Source organism: Manihot esculenta, chromosome 16 (genome assembly GCF_001659605.2).
Source record: "Manihot esculenta cultivar AM560-2 chromosome 16, M.esculenta_v8, whole genome shotgun sequence".
NCBI classification, from domain to species: Eukaryota; Viridiplantae; Streptophyta; class Magnoliopsida; order Malpighiales; family Euphorbiaceae; genus Manihot; species Manihot esculenta.
In genome coordinates, this window is record NC_035176.2 from 32,037,989 (window position 1) to 32,059,431 (window position 21,443).

Consider the following 21,443-nt stretch of genomic DNA (forward strand, 5'->3'; position numbering starts at 1 on the left):
CCATCAATTACCTTCATTAAAAAAAAAAATCATTTCCATTAAAGGAAACATTTTTTTTTAATTGAACAGAGGAAAACCGTGTAAGATTTTGAGTTTCAACTACAAATAGGAAATGTGAGCGCGCAAAGCCAAAGGTCCCTCCACATTCTCTCTCTCTTCTTCCCTCCCTCTCCCTTTCTCGACTTGTGTGGGAGAGAAGTGCGACCTGGTACAATCATGGAGGCGCCTCATCAGGATCAACGTTCCAGATCTTCCAGACCTCGAACCATTCATGCCTGCGCTCACTCTGGAGATCTCCTTGCCTTTCAGAAGCTGCTGCGGGCCAATCCTGCTCTTCTCAATGAAACAAATCCTGTTGTAAGATCCCATTGTTTTTCAGCACTACTCATTTGCAAACTTTCTGTTGTCCTTATTCATTTGCTTTGTTATCATTTTGTAACGAATTTGGATCCATTTCTTTACTTGTTGTCCTCTTCATTGTTTAATTGTGCTTGCTGAACAATTTTTTGCCCTTGGTCTGCGTTTTTCCCCCCAAGTTCTCTTATGGCATTGAAAGTGCAGCTGCCTTACAACGCATGGGGTATGTTTATTTCTTGGATTAAGAATTCAAAGCAGAGATTAATGTTATCAAGCAGAGGGTTTGGCGTGATGGCGGAGGAATGCTAGATCTATTAAGGAAACAATTGTATAGAAATTGGGTGATTTGTTAATCATATTAGGGCATCTTGAGGTTTAGACACTTCAATTTCCTTTGATCCGGCATTCATTTCTTTTCACTTAGCTTTTGGAAAATCTGGATTTTGTTATATTTGGATAAGCTTATGTCATTTAGCGGTAGATGGATTGCAATAAGGCTAGTTTAATAAGATGTTGAAAGCGTGAATGCATTGTAGAAATCCAGATATATATGAGCTTTAGTCAAACAAGTTGGATAGTCTGCAAATTTGTCATATCAGTATAACTATGAGTGCAGGGAAGGAATGGCAAATGCACTTCCTATACTCATTGGCTCACCTTGGCTTTGAACAAGGACAAGGAAGCTAAGGCAATAGGAAAATATTGGCTGGACCATGAGAATGTAGACATTGTTGTTATTGAAGCTTCCGCTGTTCAATATTGAGTCTCAACTATTATTTATTTTGTCATAAACATTACTTGGTTTTCTATGCTTTCTGCCATCTTTTGCAGGATTGAAGCATTATAAAAGTTGAGAATGTCTAATCATAGTTGAGATAGAGAGAGAGAGAGAGAGAGAGAGAGAGAGAGAGAGAGCATGCGCCTTCCTGTTTAATTGTTCCTTTTCCATTTTATGTTAAATGTCTTTTGCTTTAACTGCAGATGGCACAGACTCCACTTCATGTCTCTTCTGGTAACAACAGGGCTGAGATAGTAAAATTTCTACTTGATTGGGGAGGGGTGGAGAAAGTTGAATTGGAAGCCAAGAACATGGTAATGGGAATATGCAGATTTTATTTCACTTCTCTTGAGTCTTGAGCAAATTGTGCATCAATTGTTTTAGATTTGATTATATAAGCTTCATTTTATAGACTAATTTGATTTAAATCTGATTGCTAATATGGTGAACCACAGTATGGAGAAACTCCATTACACATGGCTGCAAAGAATGGGTGCAATGACGCTGCACGATTACTTCTTGCCCATGGTGCTTTTATTGAAGCCAAAGCTAACGTGTGTTTCTTTTCTTGCCCTTTCTCAATTTCACATACTGTGTTTGGTTTAAAATTGAGGACAGGAAGTGTGGAAGTGTTCTTCTAATTAAACTTACTTGTATCTTTTGTCTTATTCATGCAGAATGGAATGACACCATTACACCTAGCTGTTTGGCACTCAATCAGATCAGAAGACTGCTCAACTGTGCAGACATTGCTTGAGTTTAATGCCGATTGCAGTGCTAAGGACAATGTATACTAGATTGGCATTGTTTAACTTATTCCATTTGTTTTGCTTTCATGTACTATGGAATGGTGATGGTTTGTGTAACCTTATTTTTGCAGGAGGGCATGACTCCTATGAATCATGTCTCACAAGGTCCAGGAAGTGCAAAGTTACGTGAACTATTGCAATGGCATCTTGAAGAGCAGAGAAAGAAAAGAGCACTTGAAGCATGTGGTGAAACAAAAGCTAAGATGGAGGAACTCGAAAAAGAGCTATCTAACATAGTGGGTTTAAATGAGATGAAGATTCAACTAAGAAAATGGGCAAAGGGGATGCTTTTGGATGAGAGGCGGAGGGCCCTTGGACTAAAAGTGGGTGTGAGACGACCTCCTCATATGGCTTTCTTGGGAAATCCTGGAACAGGTTAGTGGCCAGATTGGATCACATTCTTATGGGTTATTAATGCCGTCTTCAGTTCAATTTTTATTTTTTTTTTTAAAAAAGAGCACAAAATTCTCCTTACTTTCTCCTTGCCATTTGCTCAAGTATTTATTGTGGGATGTTCTTGTGTCATTCTAGTATTTTTTTTTTCCTTTTAAAATCAACTCAAGTAGCTTAGCTTCAATCTATTTGCATGGATTCTTTTCCTTCATTATAGATGGTTATTAAGAAACAAGTATACAAGTATTTTATCAGTTGGTACTCTAGAATCACAACCTTCCATCCCATGTGAAATTGTGAATTGACAAATGGCTTCCATTTGTGAACTTTCTTGGTTTTTGGGGCTGTATTTTTCGTTAACCATAGTCCAAACCTTTTTTTCCAGATAAATCCCTTTTGGTTCTAACATGTTTTTCATTGTTTCAATGCAAATCGTATTTATCAATACTCCTTGTTGCACCTCCATTGATTGTGACTTCTCATCATTTCTTCAGTCAGGCCAATTTGTACCTTCTAATGGTCTGTTGCAAGATAGATTTCTGTATGTGATGCAACAAGGTAGACAGTTCCTATTCAATCACATTCTTGTCATGTTGAAACAACACTTTTATGGTTCCATTTAGTACATAAATATGTGGATTCTTTCTTTCTTTTCTAAAACTTGAGTAGTTTATTTTTCAATGGTGGATTTAGACTTTTGTTGAGGAGTGGAAGTGAAGTACTAGAAAAAAGAATCCATTGGATTGTTTGTTATTCAAACATGATCTGAGGAGACACAATTGTAACACTTTATTTTTATTATTATTTTTTTCAAAATACCTCATTGATTAAGTTGTAGATGGATGTATGTCATATATTTATATCTTTCAGGTAAGACTATGGTAGCTCGAATACTTGGGAGATTACTTCATCTCGTGGGAATCCTACCTAGTGATAGGGTAACAGAGGTTCAACGTACTGATTTAGTTGGTGAATTTGTTGGTCATACTGGACCAAAGACTAGGAGGAAGGTATGGCACTGTGGTTGCTGAATACTTATTTTATTTATAGGGAAATATGACTACTTTCCATGCAGATTAATTCGAGCTCTGTTTGCAGATTAAAGAAGCAGAGGGAGGAATTCTTTTTGTGGATGAAGCATATCGGCTAATACCCATGCAGAAAGCAGATGATAAAGACTATGGATTGGAAGCTTTGGAAGAGATCATGTCTATTATGGACAGTGGAAAAGTTGTTGTCATATTTGCAGGGTACAGTGAACCGATGAAGCGTGTGATAGCTTCTAATGAAGGGTTTTGTAGAAGGGTAACAAAATTTTTCCGTTTTGATGACTTCACTTCTGAAGATTTAGCCAAGATCGTCCATATCAAGATGAATAATCAACCAGAGGAAGGTTTGTTATATGGATTTAATTTACATTCTAAATGCAATATAGATGCGATTGCGACAGTGATAGAGAAAGAAACAACAGAAAAGCAACGTATGGAGATGAATGGAGGTCTAGTAGATACAATGCTAGTAAATGCTAGAGAGAATTTGGACTTGAGGTTGGATTTTGATTGTATAGATACTGATGAGCTGCGTACCATCACCTTGGAGGATTTAGAAGCCGGCCTTCGGCTGTTATCACAACCTTGAGGAACAAGGAAATCAATGAGAAGATTAAGTTGTGATAATAATTTGGGTAATGGGCTGTTGTATTTCATTGTTTCAAGAGGTTTTTCTCTTGTATGACTGCAATTGGATTAGTATTCCCATTTTGAGAGAGTTATTGCTCGATTTTTTTGTATTTGTGTTTGTATATACGGCTTCCTGCTAGTTGAAAAGGGGATGGATGCCCTTTACTTTATACAAACTTCCCCTGTATTTTTAATATTTCACTTGTTTAATTGTGGATAGCAACAACATATATTTCTTGTAAACTGTGGCTTTGCCACAGCAAGTTTATTATAACTTTGGCATTTTAGAAAAGTAATGGGTGCAGTATTTTCTAGTCGTGTTTTACTTTTGTCCTAATTTGATAAAGCAATAGTGGTTAATTACTCTGTAAATAAGAAAGTACAAGTATTAATAAAGAAAAAATTAATAATTACATCCTTAATTTTTATTTTTATAACAATTGCACTCCATTATTAATTCTGTAATTATTGCAGTTAAATTTAACTGTCGTGGTTGATGATTAGAGTAATAATTATTAAAAAAATTTTAGAATATAATTATTAAAGCTGATTTTTTTTGGAAAATAATTACTAAAGCTGATTAAGTTTGCATTGTTTGTGTTATATTTTTAATATTCTCTTCCATTTTTCGTAATTTGATGAGTTCTTCAAATTTAAAAGATGTAAAATAATAGAATGAAAAATATGAATAAAAATTTTAACAAATCAACAATAAAAAAAAATGAATTCATTTTCCGGTGGTTTAACAACTCCTCTCATCCCTTTATTTGAAAATCGGAAGGCGAAGAAAATCATGGTTAGTTGATGGATTAATACTGTTAAGACGAAAGGGACTAGTCATCATCAAGCATGAAAACCAACGTTAAGCATTTGATGCTCTTTTTTTTTTTTGGTCGAAGAGCATTTGATGGTTCTTAATTCTGCTGAGATTTGATTATTAGATATAAGGCATAGAAACAGAGATTCTTTCCAAGCTGTTACACCTGATTTCAGGAAGATGGTGAAGCACCAATTACAGAAACCCATGAATGCAAAGAACTCCAAGTTCCAGGTTATTACCTTTACTGAAGTTGGTCTTGATTGTAACATCGACATATTTCAGATGCCTCATCCTTCCCCTTCCCATAATCTTCCTTCGGATCCCCTTCTCCAGTTATCTAACAATTTCACAAACACATTGAGCACAACAGAATGAAGAAAGAAAAGCCTACACATTCTCAGACGAGAGGCGGGGTACCCGCAAGAACCTCAGCGACTCTTCTGCAGATGGAAGCTGCTGCCCCCACCAACATATGCGTCTTGTTCCTTCTCTCCCGAAGCATCCTGTTTTGTCTCCTTATCCCCAATAACAAATATTATCAGATTTAGTTGCAGGAAACACCATTTTCCTGGGAATTGCACGCAGAAAAACCTGGACACTACGCAGAGCGTTTTCAGAAGGGGGGAACGGTGATTTTATTGAGTGCTTTGCTCTTTCGGTGCTTCATAATCCAGAATGGAAAGCTCTAAACTTTCAGTAGCCGGGACACATGTCGTGGAAGCAATAAGCAACCGCCAAAACAGACGACGTTGCTTTCTGGGTGCAAAGATAGGGACACAACGTGCCGCCATTTTCAAAATCCAATAACTAGGAGTGAGACTTCTGCAATTTTAAAGAGGTTAAAAAATGGGAGGGGTTCTTCAACTACCAGAACGAACAAAAACGAAGGTTAATCCCTTTGTTCTTTCCATTCTTCAAATTTTTAATAAATTTTACGCTCTTCCATAGCCTTTTGGTACAAGGGAAAGCTTGTTGTAAGGATGTTTCCTGTTGGGATTCTGTTCAGTGTGTGATGATGGAAGCCTGGTTTGCGCATTTGCATCATTATTTCTACGTTTTCTTGAATTTCAACTATTTTTTTTTCCATTTAAGATTTCTTATAACGCATTGCTATGCCCTTTCAGGTTTTTAATCCTTGTTGGGATTTGAAACTGAAAATTATCAAAAATTGAATATGATAAAAACAAGCTCAAGAGTTGGCAATAAAAAATTTTACTTGGATGGATGCTGGTGTGGGAAGTTCTTCAAAATTAGGAGTACACGAGGTGAGGAATGATAATATTCAGAATCTCTTGTTTCTTTGGTTTATCATCTTGAGCTTTTCTGATGGAAGGTCTCGTAATTTAGTAATATGCTTAATCAATAGAAAAAGGTAGTTTTTTTTAATGAAAATTTCCTAAAAGGCTTAAACTAGCGTTAAATTGGTCGCTTCTGGGCCATGTTTATCTTATGAGCATTCTTTATTTCTATATTTGAAAGGTCCTTTTCCCTTCCTTCCCACATGAAGCTTTTCTCTTTCTTGTTGATTGTTCTTCCTACGATGCCACCACAGGCCAATTTGATCACCGTTTGTTCTAAAAAATGGCCAATGATGAATTTGTTGGCACTGGTTGGTGCCCACAAATTTGCAGTTTGCAACTTCTCTTTTTGGGTGTGTATGACTACGTGTATTTTTGCACGAGATTTATAAGGCAATTGCCATTGGTAATGGGGACCAGTAAGCATTTGAGTTGTAGTATATATATATACATATACATTCCCCTTTTGGCTTATTGAGATTTATTATGTTTTTATTTTTGTCTCGAGATCTCTGCAAGTGCAAAAAATATTTGAAACTTCATATCAATGATTCAGAAGTTTGAGAAGAAATGCAGATTCTAAAGTCTATGGTCTACTCCTAATTCTTTCATAATGTGGTCTCCTGAATTCTGATTCAACTGCAGGTATGTTTTCTTAATGTGACTGTGATACTGTGCCTTTCATCAATTTATGTTCTCAAATTGCACTTTCTTTTTTCCTAACTTATCCAAGCCTGTAATGTTCTGCTGATGAATCTTGGCTAAGTTTCAGTTTGCTAGATCATTTCCTTTTATCATATTGACATCTTATCTTTTGTCAAGTCATATTTTCATGACTTGCGCCTTCAATTCCTGTTGCTGTTAGAAATTTCTTGTTAAGCATTCCCCTTGAAATACAAGTGCTATATCCAGGGTTTATGCTGAAAATTCAGAAATCCAGGAGCCATTAGGTGGATATTAATTCAGGTTCATGTGGCTGGAAGTACGTGTTACCTAGCAATTTATATACTTGTGTTTTCAATTGTCAAGCACATGATTTGCATTGGGCCTAAATGCTATAAAGTATTTAAAAACAAAAGGTCATTAATGATAATAGTCCAAAAACAATGATGGAGGTTGGACTTAAAAAAGACTAGAAAACTCCAACTAATGTATAGGAAACTCTTCTCTCTAGGTTTTTATGTACACGCTTCTACATTGTGGGACCTGAGCCTTGAGCCTTCATCTTGGTGAAGGAAGTGTGAACTGGTCTTTAGTCTCAGATGGAAACAAGTGGCAGGGATTTGGGGTTTTCATATTTTTCTAGAGAAGCTTGTGGCTTTTCTTTTATATCCAATGCCAATCCATATAAATAAACAACTATGAAATTAAACCTTAGGATCAGGATGATGGCATCTTTATTATATGTAAGCAAATTAGGTATGTCGTTGATTCTTTTTTCCAGTGCCTCAGATGATAATTTTTCTTGAGATGAATGATTGTAATATGAACTGGTTCTGGAGAATTATTTCAATTTTGTTTGTTTGCTTTTGCTGGACCTAGGTAGTCTGCTGGCTGTGGGCTTCTTTAAAAATTATAACTTATACCTTCTTTTTCTCAATACTTCAGCTCCACTGGAGCAGTTAGTGCAAGTTATCTTGCTTTTAGATTTCAAACAAGGATCCTATGGCCTCTCACTTGAGACTAATTCAACTTATCTTTCTTTTTCTCAATAAAGTTGGCTTGCTCACAAATCAGCTTGCTTATCCCTCAAACTGCAATTTAAAGACAAGGAAAAAGGCCATGTGTATAACATTTGGGAACTCAAAAAGTGGCATATTCTCTGAGTTGTGTTCACATTGATTCTGTAGCAGTTGTTTGTCATATGTGGAGACAACATTGAGATGTCAAATTGTCAAATATGGTTACTTGGCTTCAAGTTTTAACAGCTTTGTGCGGTGGGGTTCTTTGGCTTCTGATTGTGGAAATCCACCTGTAGTCAAATAGAAATCCTCTAACACTTGCCTGTATATGCGCAAAGATATGTTGTCCCTAAAGGTGTTCCAAATCTTGCTTAGGATTGTTGGATGTGAGATTAGACAGGTACCATTGGACCATAATTGCAATTAAGTAATGCCTATGTAGTCATTGACCTGGCTATGTGCCCACAGCCTCCTCAAAACACGTTTTTCAGTATAAAAAATCATTGCTTCAGGGCTATGCTTTGAACCTGTGAAGAAGTTGAGTGTGTAGGTCCATTTCAGCTCCCTTTTTCCAGTAGCTTGTGAAGAAGCGTGCCTGGCATGCGTTCTTCTTAGAAAGTGGCTTTGAAAAGGTAAAAAGGGAAGCTTCTTTCTCTTACTCCACTTTCCACCCTTTTGAGAGTCATATAAAAATGTGCAAATGTTCCCTTTTTTTCCTTTTGATTAAGTATATTTGGAGGAGAACTTAATGAACAGATTCTGTTGAATTGAGCCACTTGGGATTTATAGTCTAAATTGTCAGTTCTTCCGGCATTCGATCTTCCAGTGATGCAAGTCGGTTCAGATAAAGGTGGATGCTACCATCCACTTCCTGATTCAGAATCTTCTTCACCTTCAGAAGCTTATCCAAAAAACGAGAGAAGAAACAAAGTAGGTTGCAAGGAAGCTGCTGAAGGTGGATCCCAAGAACACATCGCACTACAGGGTGTTTCAGCTCATAGAAAGAGACTCATTAACAAGTACGCTTTTGGTGGTGCGATTCTGGCCTCCACAAACTCTGTTCTCTTGGGCTACGGTTAGTTTCATCCTCCTCCTTTCTTGAGATTTTTCCCTCTTTATGTTGTGATTTTCCAGCTAAAGATACCCAATCAAGAGGGAGGGAAATTAGAAATCATTAGGTCTCACCAGAAGAGGAATAGAAAATATTTAATATGTTGAAATTACTATCTGCAGATATCGGGGTGATGAGTGGTGCAGTGCTCTACATCAAGGACAACCTCAAGATCTCATCAACACAAGTGGAGATCTTGGTGGGTTGCCTTAATGTCTGTTCATTGATTGGATCACTTGCTTCCGGCAGAACATCTGATTACATTGGCAGACGTTATACCATTATTTTGGCTGCAGTCACATTCCTTATTGGTGCACTTCTGATGGGATTTGCACCATCGTTCATATTTCTCATGGCTGGAAGGGTAGTAGCTGGCATTGGCGTTGGCTATTCCTTAATGATTGCTCCAGTCTATACCGCAGAGCTCTCCCCAGCCATGACTCGAGGCTTCCTATCTTCCCTTCCTGAAGTCTTCATTAATATAGGAATTCTACTCGGTTATGTCTCCAACTATGCTCTATCGAGTCTTCCTGATAATATGAACTGGAGACTGATGCTCGGACTTGCAGCTTTGCCAGCTATAATTGTTGCTTTAGGTGTCCTGGCGATGCCTGAATCCCCTCATTGGCTTGTAATGAAAGGCCGGTTTGGTGACGCAAAGCAGGTTTTGATAAAAACATCAGAATCAAAGGATGAAGCAGCATTGAGATTAGCTGAAATGATAAAGTCTGCTAAGGACTTGACCGAAAGTGCTGCTTCAAGCAATTGGAGTGGGAAGGGTGCTTGGAAAGAGTTATTGTGTAGACCATCTCGGCCCATTCGCCGTATTCTGATTGCTGCAATTGGAGTCAACTTCTTCATGCAGGCTTCAGGCAACGATGCTGTTGTGTATTACAGCCCTGAAGTGTTCAAGGACGCTGGAATCCAAAGCAGGCAACAAATTGTAGGTGTTACAGTGATCATGGGATTAGCCAAAACATCCTTTGTTTTTGTTTCAGCCCTTTTTCTGGACCGATTTGGGAGGCGACCCCTCTTGTTGTTAGGCTCGACTGGGATGGCTGTATCACTGGCTTCCCTTGGGGTGGGCTCAAAGTATCTAGAGCAGTCAGATAGCAAGCCTTTGTGGGCAATTGTATTGTGCATAGCGGCTGTATGTGCTGTTGTATCATTCTTTTCAATTGGGCTTGGGCCAGTCACATGGGTGTACTCTTCAGAGATATTTCCAATGAGGTTAAGGGCCCAAGGTTCAAGCTTGGCAATATCAGTTAACAGATTGGTAAGTGGGATTGTGGCCATGACATTTCTAAGCACTTCCAAGCTGATCTCATTTGGAGGAACATTTTTTGCACTAGCAGGAATTATGGTAGTGGGTACTGTTTTCTTTTATTTATTTTTGCCTGAAACTAAAGGCAAGACCTTGGAAGAGATTGGTGTTCTCTTTGAAGATAAAATTCCTGATGATCAAAGACACTTCGTTGCTTAACTCAAAAACATATGCAGTTTCAATTCCCGACGCCTTTCAAATTTGGAAGCAAAGGAGGCTTTGGTTACACATATAGATTGGGGTGTGATGAAGCTGTGAAGCCAGGGATTATTGTTGCTTTGTGGAGTCTCATGTTGGAATTCCTGTATAAGCTGGAACCGGGAACTTGGAAGAGCAAAACACCTGGTTTGGATAAATACATGTGCTGAGAGGGTTCTTATTTTCCAATAAATTCAGCACACAGCTTCTCTGGTCTGAAGCTGAAAATATTGCTTTTCCATCCCACCTTGACTTAGTTTTGCATGTCCATGCTTTCATGTTCAACTTTCCTATGTCAGAACCTTAATCCATGTAATGTTTGGAAAAAATTCATGGAAATCAATGGAAATTTTTGATTTCATTATTTGAATTGAAAATAAGATGCATGTATTGAATAAGATTTTTCATTTTTATATATTGTTAATATTGATTAATAAAATATAAATTTCATTTAAATGAAAAAGCAAATTAAGCATACCTACATCATTTATATTATGTTTTGCACTGAAGTCCATCAATATTTCTAGCAATTGAGTTTTTGAAGATTCTACCAACTTAATAATTAAAATTTATTAACAGCTATATGTCACATCATAGAATAATAGTAACGAATGTATGTTATATAGTTAAAATAATGGATAATTTTGGCACCAACAAGATTTAATGTTAAAAAAAAAAAAACAAGTGTAGCATTGAAATAAAAATAAAATATTAACAGCATTCATCATTTAATTATAATAATGAATTGAGTAAAATTCCATCTACCTCAATATTGATAAAATTTGGAAGGTGATTAGTTTTCCAAATTAAGTTTCGATTAATTAAATATACATTTATAACTAATGTTAGTTGAAAATTTTATTTTGAGTGATTCTGTAGTTATAAAATAATATTTTTTTACTCATTCAATATGAAATTAAAAATAATAATTTAAAAAATAATTTAAAAAATTGATGAAAAACTCCTAGACACGTATTCACAATCTGATTGGTTTTATTAATTGAGCAGAATCTATCTCAAAATAAATCAAGTGGGTCGAGCACAATCTCAAAAAATTGAGACACGAAATTAATTTCCCACAAACCAAACATCTCAAAAAATCTTTGAAATCATAAATGCGTGTAGATTAAGTTAAATTGATATAATACTAACAAATGGAGTATGGACTAGTCTGTTCAATATTTATTAGTCAAATGTTTACTATTAATGAATCATCTGACACTCTGCAAGAAAATATACGAAACGTAAAATGTCAGAATAACAAGAAGTATATATATTATTGATCTGATTCCTAATAAGGATGAAATTTATCATACTTATTTTCTTTTCAAAAGTCTTAACCTTTCAAAATTTAGAATTCGATCGATTAATTCTTATTTATTTTCTACATTCATTCTCATTAAATTGATATCAGTTAATTGATTTTTCATTCAACCAAACTATTTATCTAATAAACTTTTAATTTTAGTTTATAAAAAATAATATAATGATATAGTTTAATTTTATTGATTAGAGTAGTATGTAATGCATCAGGAAATGTCTCGTGCCAATGTGATAATCAAAACCCACAAAATTGATGTAACCGCTTGTTAATGAAACTTGAAAGGAAGGATAGATTAATTAATATAAAACCACAATTAGGCAAAAGTCATAGTGCATTTGTCAACACACAAAAGCCAATTGGAAAAAGCCGAACTGGGTTTTGAAATTTTCAGAGCCCTTATAGTTTTTAAAATATTGATCATAACCAGATAGCAAAAGTGGCACAGAAAATATATGTCAAATGCAATAGCTTCTTCTTGTCATAGAACAAATCTCATACTTCAAAAAGCTGAATCCAACTTACCCAAAACTGTCTGTTAGCTCTTGGTGGCGCATTTGAAGGCTAAGACTTTCACTCTTTCGTGTGTTTTTGTCTCCTTGCAAGCTTCTTACATCCTCAGATGCTCCTCTTCATATAAAGGACGCAGAGACCATAAGGCCTTGATATTTAGGTTTTTTTAAACAAAGATGTTTACTTTTTTATTTATTTATTTGTTGGGAAGAGAGATGAGGTGAGAGTAGTCTCTAGGGTGCAGCCAAAGACTTAGACATTTTCACATGTCTTTTTATGTAGGGTAAAAAGGTTCATGCCAGACAAAAGCATATTGACAAGTTTATATAAAATCTATATAGATTTGAACATTGAAAAGTTGACTACATTTTATCAGCAAGAAACAAGGGAAAAGCTAACAATTTTACCTTTGTCTTCCACTCTGAAAAATCTCACATTTCAAAACTCTCTCCCTCCCTCCCTCTCCCCTCCATGAAGCCTTTTGGGCCCCTTCATCCATCTTTTTCAATTCTTTTTTCTTCCCCAAATCAAAATTATTAAAAGATAAAATAATTATTTTTTATTTTTAACTTATAAAAAATGAGTGAAATCTCGAATTTGAGTCTTTCAACTATTAAAATATTCATATTCATAATAATAATAAAAAAATTGTATATTATTTTATAACGTACCTATTTACTCGATTTATATTAACTATTGACTTTAATTCCGATACATTAAATTAAAATTCAGTAGTGCTCATGTGCAATATTAAACGAGTACTGATAGACTTGGTGAGAACATTAATTAGCTTTAGTTGAAGTAAACAATTGGGAAGGTGGTTCATCTGTCAATGAAACCAAGCCAGAACCCTAAAAAGAGAAAACAACAGAGAAATTTAAACAGAAATGAGCTGCAAGATGTGATATATATATCATTATTGGCAAAACAAAGTAGGCCAAGTTTAAACTAACTGGGTTCAAGGGTTACCTCAAAATAATATAGTGGATGTTATAAGATTAATGAAACTTGTCTGAAAAGATCAGTCGACAGACACATATATGTATATAGGTAGAACAAAACAAACCTAGTTGCTGTCCAACAATCCTTCCACTTCCATTAATTCTTCATGCACATAATTTATATGTCATTTTCAATCTCAGGCTTATTGTTTCTACAATTATTTGAAAAACCCATTTCCCCTGTACATTTAAATTCAAATTTTGAGCTCTCTATTTCATTTTCTACTTAAAATAATATATAAAAAATTAGAGAATATAAAAAAATAACAAACATTCTATGTATTCAAAATAAAAGATTGTCATAATTAAATAATGATTGAGTAATGCAATGGACCTCTATATTCAGACAAAGCAGAATATGTACGAATTAATTAAAGAACAGTAAAAGGTGTCATAGATGCAACTGTACAAATTATTTTTAAGTCATTTGACCCAAAATATAATTAATTTAAAAATTATTTTAACAGTTGAAATCAGGCCGATTGGAACTTAAATATTGTTGAAATTAATAAATTTTACTTTCGTTAAAAATGGATATATTAATAATTTAATCAATAAATTATTTGGTTTAGAAGAAAAAGAAAAGGAAAATACATATATTTTAATATAAATTATTTCGAATTTTTCAATAATTGAACCATCGTTAACCACGTTGCAATAAACCTCCTTATTAATTCATCATTATTAAAAATAAAAACAAATTCCTTTATTCCATTCTCTCCTTAAATACCGCCACCTCCCTCTTCAAAAACCTGTCACAGACAAGTTCTCTTCATTTCTCTCTCTCTCTCTCTAATGGAAAATCGATTCAAGATGCGAATCTCTCGCATGTTTCGGGGTTCCTTTGGCTCTTGTCGGACCAGAAACATATCGGACGTGGTCGAAAAAGCTGTCTTTTCCCCTCAAAGCCACAAGGATTACTTCCATTTCCATGTGATGGAGTCTTTGCCTCCTAGGCCTCGACCTTATCCTTCCCTTTGTAGACCCAAAAGCCCCGAAACAACAGCCAAAGTCATCACCAACTCCATCTTCCCCAGGCAAAAAATATCCGGACGATATCCTCCTTTTGTATCCGCAAACAATGCTAATGAAAACACTTGTCCACCTGCGTCGCCTGCTTCTCCTTTGAATCCATTCCACAAAGAATTTGGTTTCAAAGAGAAAAAGAAGAGTTCGAGATCAGTGAAGAACAGGAAAAAGAAAAAAAACAATACCCATTTGAAGAGCAGTCGGAGGGATGTCAATCTGTTTAGCTCATCTTCTCATGATAGTGAATATTTTGAAGGTAGCTATTGGTTTAGCAGTGATGAAGACGAAGACGAGAGAGAAGGAGAGTCAGACACTCTTTTTTCTTCAAGAAGTCTCTCCTCAGTTTCATCAGGTTCTCACTGCCACCGTTCTCGCCGCAAGAAGCACCACAGTTCTCGCCGGAAAAGGGTTGCCTCTAAAACTTTTCAAATGGGTGTTTTCCCCTTGCATGGAAAAGTGAAGGATAGCTTTGCAGTGGTGAAGAGTTCTAGTGATCCATACGATGATTTCAGGACATCAATGTTAGAGATGATCGTTGAAAAGCAGATATTTGCTGCTAAGGATCTCGAACAGCTATTGCAGTGTTTCCTGTCCTTGAACTCATCACATCATCATAGGATTATTATTGAGGTCTTCACAGAGATTTGGGAGGCCTTGTTCTCTAACTGGTCTTAATGAAGAAAACCTTAGTTTGTCTTCTGTTATCTTGTAGTTTAGAGTTCTAATTAACTATGTTTAACAGTGTGTTAATGGATCATCTTTCCAATATCTCTGTACGTTCAGCATTTCTTTTTCAACAAGATATAGCCACAAAAGGCTGGAAAAGAATCCTCTTTTCTTTCTCCACGATTATCTTCTCTATTAGATCTCACACGCAGATCCTGTCTCCATGCTATTATTTCTGGTTTTCATTTTTTTTACTGTGATCTTTTGATTTTGATATCAGAAGCTTGTGGGAGTTTCTGTGCATCTTTTTAAAAAGATTGTTGAGTCTTATCAAAAGGAGAAGGAAAAGAAAAGGTTGCTGATGGAAATTTAAAAAGGTCAGAGAGGATTGTTGTTTGTTCCCTTAACCTTTTAGACTTTTTAGCTTGAGAAAAATTTAAAAGATGAAGCTTTTCTGATTTGAATACAGATTGCACATAAAGAAAAATGTTGTCCCAGTTTCTTTTGTGGCCTCATCTGATTTAATTAATTATAATTTTATTTTTCTTTCCATTTCAATGAGTAATTTAAAAAAATAATTAAAAAAACAGCGAATATACTCTACTTACTAGAGGATTTATAAGGAAAGTCTTGACCTAACCAAGAAATAAGAATAAGAATGTTGATTTTTTTTTCTTTAAATTTACTGTATATAGGTAGAATCTCCATAAAATAATATTTTCATTGATATCACCAAATCATTAAAACGTACAAGGAAACACTATAGATCTCTCTTTTTTTTTTTTTTGAAACAGGGGATGGGGAGTCGAACCTTAGACCTCTCAGGTCCATCAGGATGCACTTTCCACCAGGTTAGGTCTCGGAGTGCAACACTATAGATCTCTTGACATCCACAAAGTACCTTAGGAAATATTATTTCCTATTTATGTAATAATTAAATCTCAAATTATTTGAAATTAAAATTTAGCTAATAATGTGTTTGATGTTCTTCAAAACACAAACACAAGACGCTTATTCCTTAATTTAGACAATACAGAATAATTAATAAACATGGTTGTTGGTTGAAAGAGACTACAGGATCTTTGATGATTCGTCTTATCATGCAATAGAAATTGAAAAACAAAGAAGAAACATAACACTATTTGAAAAATTATTGTATAATATAGGAATATGATTGGCACGAAGCCTATGGACAAAGACCCAACTATTTAAAATTTTCTAACTTGTTGGTATTTATACAAAAGGGACAATTTTCATTTGCTAAATACATGTATAGAAGAGACCAAAAAAATTATCATTACGTGTTAGGTTCATCTATTTTGTTGTATTATTAACCAAATCAAATTAATAATTGTAAATAATTTGTTCCCATTACATGGAAAACAGGCAAGACAAAAGCGATACACAGCACAAGCCACCCCACCACCCTAGCATTGGACAGAGTTTTACTTTTGTAGTATAGTGTCTTTCCAATATATCTATATATTTCAAACTTGAAGAGAAGTTGTGTACGTGTCTTGTTGTGATTGGAGAATAGTTTTGAAGCATGTGGGGGCAAATGAAATGCCAAATTAGGGTAAGAGAGGGGGAGAGAGACTGAGACAGTTTCTTTCCAATATAGAAAAAGGGCCTAATGAAACTGATGTATCATATCTAATAAGTTTCTTAAAACAGTCATATGTCAATTTCAAGCAAATGGGTATTGCTTAAAAGTTGAAATTCTGAGAGAAGACATAATGGAATGAGAAAGAAAATAGGTGGGAGACTGAAGAGGTGTTAAGAATAATGGTGCAGAGAGAATGTGAGCCCAAAACTTGCAACATCTTGGACACTGCGCTAGCTAATTAATTAAGTAGATAGCTGCGTGAGCTGAGCTGAGCTGCGTGCTTTTACTGCGAGTGTCTGGCCTCGATGGCTATGTTTCGTTCACATATGAAGGGGGAAGGTTTTGATCGGAAGTTTGTTGTTTTTCTCTATTGTATGATAAGCTAATGAGGTTCCTTTTGTAATAATCTAGGACGTCACTTTCCAATTTATGACAAAATTGACAAGCCAAAGGTTACTGCTCAAATGGGATTATGCAATGGTTGGCTGGTCGCCTGTCCACTGGGCTGGGTTTGGCAATTCTCCATTAATGCTCGCATTTTTTGGGTTCTTGAGCCTCTCCCTCTTACGTACACACATAATACAGCTTTTTCACGTACTCGTGATCCACCTCTCTTGGGCTTCATTTAATAAACAAAACCTTGGGCCTTGGATACGTACTGCAACAAATTTTCTGAATGATGCAACAATTATAAATTTACTTTCATATAAAATTTTTTAAAAAAATAATTTTAACTTTATAATTCAAATCTATTCAAATAATTTTTAAATTTTTTCATTTAATTTAAAATAATTTTATTATTGGATTCACGTGGGAATATAATTGAGAGTGAATATGTATTAGCTATAAGCTATAAACTAGTTAACTACTGTGGGTCAAAATGAAAATACGAATTAAGAAGTAATAAAGGAGCAGGTGGGATAATACATGACGAAATAAAGGAGGAAGGAGCCGTAAGGCGGCCGGTTCCAATGGATTAGGTTAGAGGGTCTGGTTATTTGAGATGGAGACTAGTTCCAAACCCTAAACCACGTGGGCAGTTTCCATTGGTCAACCATTATGAAAGCCTTAGAGCTGTCCCTATCTCTTAGACCTTAACCGCTCCCAAGTCATCATCATCAACCCCTTTCGCTTGTCATCCATTAAACCTCCATATTTTACTTTTCTTTTTTACTTTAAAAACTAGTATAATTTGGGTGCTTAACGGTAATATACGGTGACCTCCGATACGAAGAAGCTAGTTTTGTGGAAATATAAAACTCTTTTGCAGCAATCCCAGCGTGCCAAATTCTTAAAGCTTTACCAGTGAAGATTATGAAAGCTGCAAGATAATTTCCTGACGCGACTGTTTGTAATGGTAAGGTGAAAGAATGGTTATCTTGAAGAAGACCTATTGTCAACCAATGCATGCATTGTTGTAAACTTTCCAGCAATAATAATAACTAAGGCCTTTATTAGGTTTCTGATAAATCAAGTAACCAATCATTCACTACTAGAATCTCTCTCTCTCTCTCTCTCTCTCTCTCGTTTTTCCTTTCTGTAGATAGTTTCTGGTTCTGGGTGTTAATGGGCTTGAAACCATTTTCAGCTTTGACATATGCATTAGTTAGGCAGTGACAGGTGACAACCGACATCTCAAATCTTGAGTGTAAGACTGAGTTTCTTCCTGGTTGCAAGACAAAAAATAATCAATATAAAGTTAGTGGATGGTTTAAAGATTTGATTTTTAACAGCAGTGCTAAAGATTTTTCCTTCTAAACTAAAGAATAAATAAGTCAATTAAAAGAGCGAGGCTTTCAATGATCCCAACGCTTTTAGCACAAAGCAGACACGATAATAATAATTTTCAGCTTTTATTACATTCTTTTTCTATTCTATCCACCAAAAGCAAAATGAATTGTTGTTGGTAATATTATTTTGTAGCATTTTTGCCTTTATTCAAAGAGAATCTAAATTATAAACTTCTTAATTGCAAAGAATTGAAAAAAAAAAGAGAGAGAAGACATAAAAAGTGGATGGCAGGTGGGTGTATACATTGATACTTATCTTAATATTGTGATTTGTTTTTAGAATTTGTTGGATAATTAGTGACGGATTTGACTTAATCAAAACGAGTGCAACAGTGAAAGTCCAGCCATTCCGTGATTCACGGGCATTTGTCTTCTTATGGAATGGTCCATTATCTTATAATTTCCCAAGCAGAAATTTTAGTAACAGACAATATATTAGGAAAAAAGCACATTAATTAACAAAACAACCCCAAATGATTGAACTGCCAACCCCCACCCCCTCAAGTAAGACCGACCTCTCTTACCTAGGTTGTCTACAGTGAGGAGCAAAAAAAAACTCCATTGATCTTGCACTCAAACAAATTTTTTTTTTTTTTAAATTGGATTGAGAATCGAAGGAGTATAACTTAAAATTTCTCGAATTTACTCAAATACACTTACTATTATATTAAATATATGAGTGCTCAAAAAAATTTTTAATTCGATTTAGTATATCCTCAAAATATAAATTTATTATACGTTTATGCATAATAATTAAGTAATTAATTTATATATATATATAGTAGGGTTTGTAAGGGCACAAACCAATAGGCTGCACACCAGCAAGCCGGTTAGAGGAAGAAAATAGATGGAAAGCCTCGGTTCAACAACCACACCCGCTCCTTCCTTTCTCCTAAAGAGCCAACACACCAACTCCACCACCAAAAGTAAAAGTGACGAAAACCCTCTTATAATAATTAACCAAGAAACCCTCCAAGCCTTACCCATTTAATTTCTTTGTTACCTTCGTCTCTGAGAGAGAGAGAGAGAAAGAGAGTGGGACTCCATTAGGGTACAAGAACAAAACATTAAGATAGCAAAAGGAGCGTGTCAAGAAAAAGAGAGCTGGCCAAGAAATTTTTCTTTTCTTTTCTTTTCTCTTTAGTAACGTCAAGAAACCTTCCATGGCTCCTCTATCTCTCCTATCTCTATAAAGAAATCTTCAATGAGATCATCACCAACAAAAGACGCCAAGAAAGGATACAGAGAGATATCTTAGTTCTATTGCTTACTTACCCCCACAAAGAATTATAAAGTTGTATACCACCACGTACCAATGCTGCTTAGAAATTCCATGTCGAGTACCAAAAAGTTCTTTCAGAAATCCTTAGAAAGCTTCAAGTCTTTCTTTTCCGGTAATTCTTACCAGAGGATGCCCAAAACCTCTCCTTACGATAATCCACGTACTTACAATCATCTCGCCACCGATATCAATGTCCAAAATAGGTTCAAGGCCAAGGATTTGGACACGTTCTACGATGATTTCAACGACCGGTGGGAAAACGATGAAGGGAAAGCAAGGAAGAGAAACAAGAAGAAAAGAATACCACCATCATCAGCAGCCAAACAAGAACAAGACGAGCTAAATGGAAGTTTCATGAAGTTCTCCAAGGCGATTCCTGTCAAGGATTATCAGATACAAAAAAGAGATGACTACAACTACAATCCTAAAAACAAACTGAAGGGTTTTCAGGGAGGAAAAAAATGGCAGCTGGAGAATAGTTCAAATTATAAGGATACAAGAGATCAGGGAAGGAGTTGGTTGCTGGCGCAGAAGCTAAAAGAGCTAGAGATGATGGATGTTTGCAATGTGGATCATGTCCTGGACATAGAAGAAGTTCGCCATTATTATTCTCGCCTGACATGCCCTGCCTATCTGGACATCGTAGAGAAGTTCTTCATGGACATGTATACAGAATTCTTCGGACCACCTGGAACCCCACGCAGTGTGAATTCCAGGAAAATTAGGCTGCCTTCAATGAGATCATAGACTTTTATACTTCTATATCAATGAAGAGCAGCTTCGAATTTCTGACAATATTTCAGGTTGTCAATACTTCGGCCTTCTATTTTGCAATATTTTCCCTTGCTTTTTCTCTTTTTTGTTTAAGCATCAGGTGATTGTCATATTCTCTGTTCATAGATTGCTCCTCTGGTTTGGCAATTGTTTTATGCAATCAATTTACTTTTTCTAATTTCTTTCCTCTTAATGCATTTTGATGTGCATTACAATTCCCACAAAAATATTGAATGCAAAATTATTTCTAAACAAAAACAGGACAAAATGTTAGGAAATTTCTACTGTATCTTGCGTTTACATGAATTGAGCTTAGGTAAGCAAAACCCTTAAACCTTTGTTAATTATTCTTCACTTCTATACAAAGGTCATCTTGACAGAGAAACGGGTCACATCACAAATGCTGTCTCTATCAATTTTGGTGAAGAGGAAGAATACAGAAACTTAATCATGAAAATTTCTTATAATTAATTATCTTAATTAAGAGGTTCATTGAAGATTGCCGAAGCAGAACTTTACTTTGACTTTGCAGTGCAAAACCATTATGGCTTTGCTTAAGTTCCTGCTTAATATTAGTTTTACAAATTTAAGACGAGATGGAGTCCTCACTCCTGAGGAAATGAATTGGAGTGGGCTAGATGGGCCTGAAGATCCATGGATGCAAACACATCAATTGTGCCCAATTCACATCCAATAACTTTTCTCCACCGGGCCAACTAGTCAATTCTCAATTTGTTGGTGCGAAAAATTAAAGGCAATAATTTCTTAATTTGTTGGTGCGAAAAATTAGCCATTATATATGATTTGTTTCCATAATTAATTAATATACTGCAATAATCAAAAACCCTTTATAAAGATCTTGAACAACTCAATGTTGCGTTGCTGTAATTACATCACATAATCTTACAAGGCCTAAGGTTCTTCTCTTACTGTGCTCTCTTCTCTCTTTATTATATTATAAATTTTGTTCATTGTTTATGACATTATTGTTTTGCAATTGCTTTATGTTTGT

At 35.4% G+C, this 21,443-nt stretch overlaps 3 protein-coding genes across 5 annotated transcripts; all 3 read left to right on the top strand.

Moving 5' to 3' along the window:
- Window positions 1–119: 119 nt before the first annotated feature.
- LOC110604010 (ribulose bisphosphate carboxylase/oxygenase activase, chloroplastic) lies at window positions 120–4,308 on the top strand. Of its 3 annotated transcripts, XM_021742028.2 has the most exons (7): window positions 120–357; window positions 1,339–1,449; window positions 1,591–1,689; window positions 1,813–1,923; window positions 2,016–2,319; window positions 3,208–3,347; window positions 3,436–4,308. In XM_021742028.2, exons 1-7 carry the CDS (start codon window positions 217–219, stop codon window positions 3,973–3,975), a joined length of 1,446 nt encoding a protein of 481 aa, XP_021597720.1. In that variant the 5' UTR covers window positions 120–216; the 3' UTR covers window positions 3,976–4,308. The 3 variants fall into 3 exon arrangements, with proteins under 3 accessions (XP_021597720.1, XP_043808017.1, XP_043808018.1); XM_043952082.1 differs by lacking the exon at window positions 1,339–1,449; XM_043952083.1 differs by lacking the exons at window positions 1,339–1,449; window positions 1,591–1,689.
- A 2,331-nt stretch (window positions 4,309–6,639) lies between these two features.
- LOC110603429 (polyol transporter 5) lies at window positions 6,640–10,787 on the top strand. Its single transcript, XM_043951691.1, has 2 exons — window positions 6,640–8,891; window positions 9,050–10,787. Exons 1-2 carry the CDS (start codon window positions 8,645–8,647, stop codon window positions 10,408–10,410), a joined length of 1,608 nt encoding a protein of 535 aa, XP_043807626.1. The 5' UTR covers window positions 6,640–8,644; the 3' UTR covers window positions 10,411–10,787.
- Window positions 10,788–14,019: 3,232 nt separating this feature from the next.
- Window positions 14,020–15,155, top strand: LOC110604207 (transcription repressor OFP8). The gene has a single exon (XM_021742343.2). The coding sequence runs from the start codon at window positions 14,080–14,082 to the stop codon at window positions 14,986–14,988; it is 909 nt and encodes a 302-aa protein (XP_021598035.1). The 5' UTR covers window positions 14,020–14,079; the 3' UTR covers window positions 14,989–15,155.
- Window positions 15,156–21,443: the final 6,288 nt, after the last annotated feature.